Source organism: Salminus brasiliensis, chromosome 3, assembly GCF_030463535.1.
Source record: "Salminus brasiliensis chromosome 3, fSalBra1.hap2, whole genome shotgun sequence".
NCBI lineage: Eukaryota > Metazoa > Chordata > Actinopteri > Characiformes > Bryconidae > Salminus > Salminus brasiliensis.
In genome coordinates this window covers 1,728,622-1,738,621 of record NC_132880.1, presented here as the reverse complement: position 1 = coordinate 1,738,621, position 10,000 = coordinate 1,728,622, and the positions used below count along the sequence as shown (strand labels likewise).

The following is a 10,000-nucleotide window of genomic DNA, read 5'->3' as shown; positions in this document are numbered from 1 at the left end:
ATTTTTGGTCTGTGCAAATTTAGATATTTTAGTTTTATATATTTTATAGTTGTAGGGTTATGCTTTATATTAGGTCTATGTATTGTTCTATATTTTGGGCCTTTGTGTTATTATATATTTTAGGTCTATGTAGTATTGTAAATTTAAAGTTTATAGATGATATAGTTTTAGGTTTATGCATTATTTTGGGCCTATCTGGTATTATATGTTATTATTATATGTATTATTATATATATTTAGGTAAATGTATTATATATTTTAGGCCTGCGTATTATGGTATGTTTTAGGTCTATGTATTATTATATATATTTAGGTATATGTGTATATATTTTAGGCCTGCGTATTATGGTATGTTTTAGGTCTATGTAGTATTGTATAATTTAGGTTCATAGATGATATAGTTTTAGGTTTATGTATTATTATATATTAGCGGTCTACGTCGCAGTTTGAGGTATTGCGTTCGTACATCAGGAAAGGCGGCCCCGCCCTAAACACTGCAGGGATTTGACAAATGTCCCACTTAAACCCAAATACTTAATTTCCGCTTCCGCTGAGTGTGAGGGGTGCTCGTTAATCAGCGCTTACCACCAGCAGCCCCACCATCACACACACACACACACACACACACACACTCTACATCACATACACACAACATTTGCGTTCCATCAGTCAGTTGCCATCGTTCAGAGGAATACAGGCGGAGATACTCCCAGACCCCCCGCTCGGCATTCTGAGAATTATTCAAATCCTCCTGACGCTCAGTGGCAGATGCTGCAGTGGAGGCTCCGCCCCTTTCTGACAGCACCAAGCGGTGAGTGATGTTACAAAGAGGGGCGATCAGTGTGTAATGAGGGTAACTTATTACAGAGAGTAATCGGGCTGTGTGTGTGTGTGCATTCATATGTGTGTAATTGTGATGTGTAGATATAGTATATGTGTGTGTGTGTGTGTGTGTGTGAGTTGTAACTGATTATGAACGCATTTCAGAATGAATATATAATGTGTTCTGAATGGATACAGCTGACTTGTGTTTAACCTCCCCTCCACTCCACTCCACAACCTCCAGATCCACCGTAAAACTCCACTCGCTCGTCTGCGTCCGAATACTTTCCTGACCCTTCCTCTTCAGTCTGCTCTCCTTGATTCTGCTGGCCTGGATCTCATGCTCTCAGTAAATACACTGGCAGAGCTGACTAGCTCATGGATCCACACGAGTACCAGATCAGCAGAGTCTAGTAGAGGACTGAGTCTCAGTAAAGTATTCGGACGGATTCCATCAGTGGACGGCTCTAGTAGCCTGTCCTCAACACTGCCTCACTGAGCTCCCCAATAAAATCATATTTCTAAAAAACTGACCCCAAACTGACCTCAAAACACACAGAATTCACACACCTGCTTTATCACATATTTACTGATGTCCACCTTACTCCATGTAGCCCATTCAGATCAGGTGCTGCCCTCAAGGATCAGAGATCAGATCTCTGCTGAGGTAGAGCTCCAATCAACATATACCTTTACATTTACACAGGGCCGGTCCAAGCCTTTATGAGGCCCTAAGGAGATTTTCATTCGGGGCGCCCCTCATACCATTACCTCAGCACCAGTTTTATAGGGAGAGAAATATTGCGCAATATGCTGAAGCACCCGTTGCTTTGTATTTTTAAAAATATATTTTTTGTTTAATGATACCTTGGTGCTCTTGGGGGCCCCCTGGTGGTGATGGGGCCCTGAACGCGTCCACATAATTCGAGTATGCCCTGGGCCGACTCTGCATTTCCATGCTCTTCCTCGTTTGTTGGTTGTTGAAACTGTTAAAGGAAACTTTAAATGTAAACTTCAGGTTTAGGCCACACCCACAAGACCTCAGCAAGAGAGAAAGTGATGCTGCATCTGCTGAGAAAGTGCTGTGTAAACTCATGCAGATGAGGCTGTGTGCTTTAATCTGGGATTGTGGGGATTTTCAGTGCTTTGATGTGTTGGACATGCAGGTAGTGCAATATGTAAGTCTCATACACCCTCGGCTGCAAGGACTCAAGAGTACACGCTGCTGTAACCTGGTGAAGCAGAGCAGGGGTTCACACACTGAATAAACCCAGGACCTGAGAGTGTACACTGAACGGGGTCTCCTGGATGCCCACCTGTGCCAGTGAAGGGACCAGGAGGGGTTAAACATGGGCCCCCATCTGGGCTGCTCAACCTCCCGTGTGAGATTAGGGTGGGCGGTAATGATGGGGACTATTCGGGAAGCCCAACTGGACCCTAGTACCAACACATGTACAAACCCACTTGTAGACTCTCATTCTGATGAATGCATTCAGATAGTTTAAGTTGCAACCCATTGCTGACACAGATGTGCAAATGCACATACAGTATTGCTAATAGAATATGACTCTCTGGAGCAGATAAACAACGTGACCCCACGCGACAACATCCCTAATGCCAGGCGTGGGCTAGAGGGGTATAGAGCCCCCAGTACTGAACTGTGGAGAAGTAGAACTTTGCTCTCTGGAATGATTGTGATAGCTGAATGCAATCAAATCCTCACAGCAATGCTCAAAATCCAGTAGGAACCCTTCTTCCCTGGGCAGTAGAGACAGTTACTCCAACAAAAGTAGGATCAGCTCTTTTAATTCATTTGTTTTTTGAAGAAACAACGCATGAGCAGGTGTCCCAATACTTTTGTCCACATAATGTGTTTGTTTCACTAGATTGTACACTGATAATCTGATCTCATTCCAGTGCAATGTCCAGAATCAAACTTGCAGCCATTCGTAGAGCACTTAGGTCCAACCTAGATAAATTCGCTGCAGCCCTGTGAACACTGAGGTCCAATCAATGCTTCATCGCTAGAATTAAGACTCTGCTGCAATAAAGCACTTAGGTCCAATCACTGTTTCTTTTATTGGCATCATGGCATTGCTGTAATGAAGGTACTAAGATACTTAGGTTCAATTACTGCTTCACTGAGCAGATCAAAACACAGCAGCCTTGTAATGAAGCACTTAGGTCCAACCATCAATCCATGAATTAAGCACATAAGCACACTCACCGTTTAATTACTGGAACTAAGACCTTACTGTAGAGTATACAGGTCCAATCACTGTTTCTGCAACATTCTGCAGTCCTATAATGAATCACCTAGATCCAACCACTGCTTAGCAGTTGGAAGCAACATTCTGCAGTACTATAATAAAGCACTTAGGCCCAATCACTGTTTTTTTTAATTGGCATCATGGCACTGCTGTCATTTAAATATTGGAACTAAGGCCTTACTGTAGAGTATACAGGTCCAATCACTGTTTCTGCAACATTCTACAGTACCATAATAAAGCACTTAGGTCTAACCACTGCTTGTAATATAGGGCCCAATAACTGCTTTATATCTATGGAGCAAGAAGCAGGGATATAAGAGGTTTAAGAAGAGTGGAGAATAAGCCATAGACGTGTTCTAAACACTGAGGCAGCAGATGAAGAAAAAAAACACAGAAGTGTATGTGTGTGTGTGTGTGTGCGTGTGTGTGCGTGCGTGTGTGTGTGTGTGTGTGTGTGTATGTGTGTGTGTGAGTGCAGCTCAGAGCATTTTGCACCAGTTTAGCAGCTCCCACCACCTAAAGTATGATATGGGAGCTGTACTGGGGTGTGTGATTGAGGAGATACGGGTTCCAGCCCAGCGCTGGCAGCAATTAGACTCTGCAGTGCAGCGAACACGGCTGCCGTCTGACCAGGAGGCACACGCATTTCATACCGTGACACGTCTCTTTGGCTAACTTGTTCTTTTTTCTCCATCATCTCTTTCACATTTTTCTACCCCCAAACACTCGCTCTTACCCTCTCGCTCTGTTCTGCACCCCTACCCCCCCTCACCCTCCCTCCCCTGATTTCTCTGTGTTTAGTACAGAAATGAGTGAATGCTGTAATTAAGTCTCTCATATCTGCTCTCATGCCCATGGGCCTGAGTAATGTTCACACTGAACACAGCCTCTCCATACTTTTGTTATGAGGAGTGTGTATATATGTGTGTGTGTGCGTGTGTGTGTATGTGTGTGTTCGCATGCCTGGGAGCCAGACATAATTGAAACAAGTGAGAAAGGGGATGAAAAGTCTGATTTTGGAAGAAGTTAGATGAGGGGAGGGAGGGAACACATGAGGCTTTTCTTTTTCTGAAGTTAATTATTATCCCTGCAGTCTCTAACACTCTCTAACACTGCGGAGACTGCAGAAACACACACAACCCCAAACATACTATATGGACAAAAGTATTGGGACGCATGCCAATTCACTTTTCTTTTGAAATCAAGGGCATTAAAAGAGTTTCTCCTGCTTTTGTTGGAGTAACTGTCTCTACTGTCCAGGATGTGAGGATTTGCATTCAGCAACAAGAGCGTTGGTGAGGTCAGGATGTTGGATGGAGGATCACCACCCCACCTCATCATCCCCACCTCATCCCAAAAGTACTGGATGAAGCACCACCATCCATTATTCCAGAGAACACTCCAAGTTCTTCCACTGCTCTGAAGCTCAATTCTGGGGGGGCTTTATACCCCTCTAGTCCGCGCCTTCTCTGCAGGGTGCAATGAATGTGACTTGCAAAATGTCCACAAACATTTGGCCATGTAATGTAGAAACACACTGCAGGTGTACTGTATTACATACCCATGCAATGTTAGAGCTAGCCTTCGGTTTGGCCTTTGGGAGAATACGGTGTTCTTGATACTGGAGATCATCTCATCACCTCCAGACTCCAGACGCCAGTTATTGGAGTATGCGGTTGCTACGGGAACCAGGACCTGTCTGTAATAGATCAGGCTGCTCAGGGTTCGAGTGAGCTGTAAATCACTCTGATAGAACCATAGATTGAAGCTCCTCTCGTTCACACACAGCTTTTGAGGGTGCGTTAGAGAGAGAGAGAGAGAGAGAGAGAGAGAGAGAGAGAGAGAGAGAGAGAGAGAGAGAGAGAGAGCAGTGCTGAGGCAGAGAGGCGCAAAGCATGAAGTGCAGTGACTGGCATCAGTGCAGGTGTGTGTGTGTGTGTGTGTGTGAGAGAGAGCGTGTGTGTGCCTTTAAACAGTGTAATGAGGCAGGCAGAAACTCTACATCGCTCTAATGGGCTTTACGAGGGGCTGCCTGCAGCGTCCCTGCACACACACACACACACACACACTTACAGAGAAAATCCTGCACAGCTTGCTGGGGAACACCTGGGCCAGAGCCACTCCCCCTGCAATGCTTCCCTTTCTCTTACACACACACACACACACACACACAAGAAGTGTGACACAGGTCCATTATTATGTTTCCGTATTCCTGTGGGAGTTAACCTGGAAGTAGGCGTGGCCTAAAGTTAATGATTGACAGCTGTTTATATCTCCATTTAATTTTCCTGTATGATTTGAGGACATTAATTAATTTATTTATTTATTGCGACTCCGGCAGAGATCTGCTGCTCTGAGGGCAGCACCTGATCTGGACGGGCTACATGCTGGGAAATTCCGGTGGAGGTTTAAGCAGTTTGTGTGTTAAGGGTCAGTTTGGGGTCAGTTTGGGGTCAGTTTGCATAGAAATCTGGTTTTATTGTGGAGCCCGGCTGCGTCCGAATACTTTACAGAAACGTAGTCCTCTCCTCTCCTCACTCTGCTGATCTGGTACTCATGTGGATCCATGCGCTAGTCAGCTCTGCCAGTGTATTTTTTACTGAGAGCAAGAGATCCAGGCCAGCAGAATCAAAGAGAACAGACAGGAGTGGAAGGGTCAGGAAAGTATTTGGACGCAGACGAGCGAGTGGAGTTTTACAGTGGATCTGGAGGTGGTGTCTGGAGTGGAGGGGAGGTTAGAGCACTGGTATTTCCTGCAAATCAAAAACTATAGAGTAAAGCTGCACAGTAGAACAGTGCTCAGTGCTGCTGCTGCTACTGCATACATACACACACACACACACACACACACACACACTGCTCTTTACATTGTTTAATGGTGAATTAACCGACAGACTTTATCAGATTTATTTCATAAATCACATTAACACACATTAAACCTCTGGGGGTTTCTCTTCTCCTTTTTGAACTGAAAAAGCTTTTCTTATGACAGCAATGATGTATTGGTGGAAATATGCAGTTATATGCATGTGTTAAACCATGTGTGTGTGTGTGTGTGTGTGTGTGTGTGTAGTCAGGTGTCTTTTTCCCTCTCTGCTGTTAATCTCCTGTAATTGTACGCATGTTCTCTGCCTGTGTGTGAACAAACACATTTATCACCTTCTGAATGTTTCCCATCTGCATTTCAAATGCACACTCCTCCTCCACAATGGCCCGCGGACACAGACACACACACAAACTCACACACTCACACACACACACACATTAACCCACAGTTTAACAGGACGCTCAACAGAGACTCCATACACTACATGGACTAAAGTATTGGGACACCTGTTCACTCATTGCATCTTCTAAAACCAAGGGGATTAAAAACTGACAAGTGCTAGTGTGAGTTAGTGAGCTCAGGATGTTGAAGGATCACCAGTCCACCTCATCCCAAACTCCCCAGCTCCACAACTCATCCCAAAAGTACTGGATGGAGCTCCACCATCATCCCAGAGAACACAGTTCTTCCACTGCTCCACAGCTCAATGCTAAGTGTTCATGCACTTCTAGCCCACGCCTGGCATTATTAGTCAGCATGGTGCCAATAGCTTCGTCTGGCTTATCTGCTCCAGAGGGTCCTATTGTATTGGCAGCAATTCTTCTCTAAAGCTCTCTGTGTGTGTGCATTTGTGTTAGCATCTGTGTGAGCAGCAATGAGTGCAATTTAAAGTAGCTGAATGCATTCATTAGAAGTAGTGTCCACATACTTTTGACATTTTGAGAGGACACAGCAAGTGGACAGCAGCTCTTTCCAGGAAGACCTGGGAAGTAATTACAGCATTGTTGCTACAGTATCAAAACAAGGCTAGAATATCGTTGTGACAGTGCTGGACGTTTGTAACACACATTCTGGGATGGTTTGGAAATGGCAGTCCTAGAACATACCCCATACTGGTCAAGAATTAAACAATCAATCAGCTTGACCAGCTCGAGCTGACCCCCTGGTATCATGCCTGCAATGTAACCATGCTATTAGAAGACCGCGCTGACTAAACTGTCGGCTTAGCCACCTTTAACTCTATTTAACCATAGACCCACGCGGCATTGTGGGTAATGTAGTTCGTGTCGCACAACCCATCCATCATCCTGGTTGTTGCCATGCCAACAGCAAAGAAACGATAACAACAATCAAACAAGCGAGCGAGTTTATGATTTCTCATGAATTAATACTAAAAATAAAAAACACGGAAAACCTTCGGAAAAATCTGAATCCCAGACATCCAAATAATTCCCACGGACTATCTGAAGATCTTTGAGGACACAATCTCTATTTAGAGGGTGTTTGTGGGGTCATGTGTGCAGTGAGAAAGAGAGATAGAGAGAAAGCGAGTGAGCGAGCAAGTTTCCTGGGAAGTCTCTATCTCGGAAAATCAGCCCTCATATCGTTCAGTGTTCCAAATCCACCAAGCAGATTCCTGGAGATTCCTGTTCTGCTTATCTCATTCTCATCTCCTCTACTCTCTCTCTCTCTCTCTCTCTCTCTCTCTCTCTCTCACGCTCTGGCGCGGCGCTCTCGCTCTCTGGAGCAGGTGAATGCTGACACAGGCGGCCCTGCAGAGACACAGCAGGATTTATGGCTCTGTAATGGGAATGTTCTGCAGCGAAAACATCGTCAGCACTATCCCTCTATCCACTCTCTCTCTCTCTCTCTCTCTTTCTGGTGTCTCTATGCCCACTATCTCTCTCTTTATCCCTCGCTCTCTACATTATGCCTGCCTGTTTAGAGCTGTATAAGACCACGTGCTTACAGCGGGCGACGCAGGCATTACGAAGCCCCAAGGAATCAGAGAATTTATAAAGCTTTGAAATTTGCACCATCTGATCTTTCCTAGCGATGACCGTCAACAAGCCAGAGCCCTGACAAGAGCCGAACTGGCCGCCATGCTGTCAAATTTGCAACCAGAGTCAGTCAATACAGACCAGACTCCCTGCTCATTTGATAGATCCTACCCCCTTCCTACCCCTACTCCAGAACCGAGCCTCTGTGTCTCAGACCGTCTTCACTGAGCTTTTAGCTCAGAAGCAGAGCGGATTTCCCCCTGGATTCCCAGTTTTTCCGATAAGTAGAGGCTACAACAGTAAACGTGCAGCTCATGTAAGTTCCTCTACACCTCAGTTCCTGACCAGTACAGCGTGTGTTTTCGTTTCAGTTTGATGGACCAGTTTGGTACAACATGTCATACTGGTGGACCATTGTTGGTCACATCTGGTCATTCTGGTCAGCTGGTGTGGTCATGATGGTTAACAGGTTTGATCACAGTGGCTTTGTATCTGGGTAAGGTCGGTAACGGTTGTTGACCAGCTAAACCATCAAAACCAACTCGAACAAAAACATAGGCCATACTGGTCAAGCTAAGCTGGTCAACCAGCTTGAGCATCTTGAGCTGACCAGGGAACTCAAAGAACCAGAGGAAACATCATATTAACCCTCCGGGGGGGGGGGGGATATGAGAGGAAATTTCCTCACACTGTCGAACAGCAGCTCAGCTACAAGTGGCGTTTCCACCCGCAGGACAGAGCTCACAGAAGACACACACACACACACACACACACACACACACACACAGTTATTTATTCATTTATTCATATAGCTCCCTGTGTGAGTGTGTCACAGCAGCTGACAATTTATGAGTTAAGGAGAAGACCTTCGCTATGGGGTGTGTATGTGTGTGTGTGTGTGTGTGTAAAAGAGAGAGAGAAAAAGGGAACGAGAGAGAGAGAGAGTGATGGAATCTGAGTGTGAGCATATGCGACTGCTTAATGGCCGACTGCAGAGCCATCAATCTTACAGAAAACATGCAACATTAACCTGGCCCACAACACAGACACACACACACACATACACACACACACACACACACACACACATCCACATACACACACATACACACACACACACACACACATATATACCCTATACTGGCTATGAGTGGAAATACACAAACTACATCTCTGTCTTCCTTAAGACAACACGTCTCAGGCTCTGTCCAATCAGATCCAATCCAATACTGAAGTGGCTGTAATAGCCATGTAATTACACATTGATAATTTTCTATTAACTGTTATAATCTACTATCCCACCCCCTTCCCCCAAATCTTCATATGAAGGCAACATGCATAACACCTGAGCGTCCTAAAGACCACCACACATAGGAAGTGACTGACCTGGCCAGATGGGAGTCTCCATGTAAAGCTGGACGCTCCGGAGTAAAGGAACTCGCTGCTTCCACACACTCGCGCACACATACACACACACTGCTCACGGACCTGTAAAAAACACACACATAAGAAAACGCAGAACGGGTTAAAGCAGTCATTTTAGTCTGTGATTCTTCATGACACTACTGGCGACACCCTTCTGTTGTGGAATACCACAGCAACTACCAGGAATACCACAGCTACCACCTGAATACCACAGCAACCACCAGGAATACCACAGCAACCACCAGGAATACCACTGCAGCCACCAGGAATACCACAGCAACCACCAGGAATACCACAGCAACTACCAGGAATACCACAGCTACCACCTGAAATACCACAGCAACCACCAGGAATACCACAGCAACCACCAGGAATACCACTGCAGCCACCAGGAATACCACAGCAACCACCAGGAATACCACAGCAACTACCAGGAATACCACAGCAACCACCTGAAATACCACAGCAACCACCAGGAATACCAACTGCAGCCACCTGAAATACACTGCATCCACCTAGAACACCACTGCAGTAACCTGAAATACCACTGCATCCATCTGAAATACCACAGCAACCACTTAAAATACCACAGCAACCACCAGGAATACCACTGCAACCACCTCAAATACCACAGCAACCACCAGGAATATCTCTGA

General features: G+C 45.4%; 1 protein-coding gene across 5 annotated transcripts in view; it reads right to left on the bottom strand.

Moving 5' to 3' along the window:
- LOC140551149 (RNA binding protein fox-1 homolog 3-like) overlaps window positions 1–10,000 on the bottom strand; it is a 199,627-nt gene that overhangs the window by 180,656 nt on the left and 8,971 nt on the right. For 4 of the 5 annotated variants that reach the window (XM_072674520.1, XM_072674518.1, XM_072674519.1 and 1 more), the window contains exon 2: window positions 9,306–9,407. In XM_072674520.1, the coding sequence (XP_072530621.1) occupies window positions 9,306–9,327 (22 nt within the window). In that variant the 5' untranslated portion in view covers window positions 9,328–9,407. Of the gene's footprint in view, window positions 1–9,305; window positions 9,408–10,000 lie in introns of those variants that run through there. The other variant, XM_072674524.1, reaches the window with a different exon arrangement.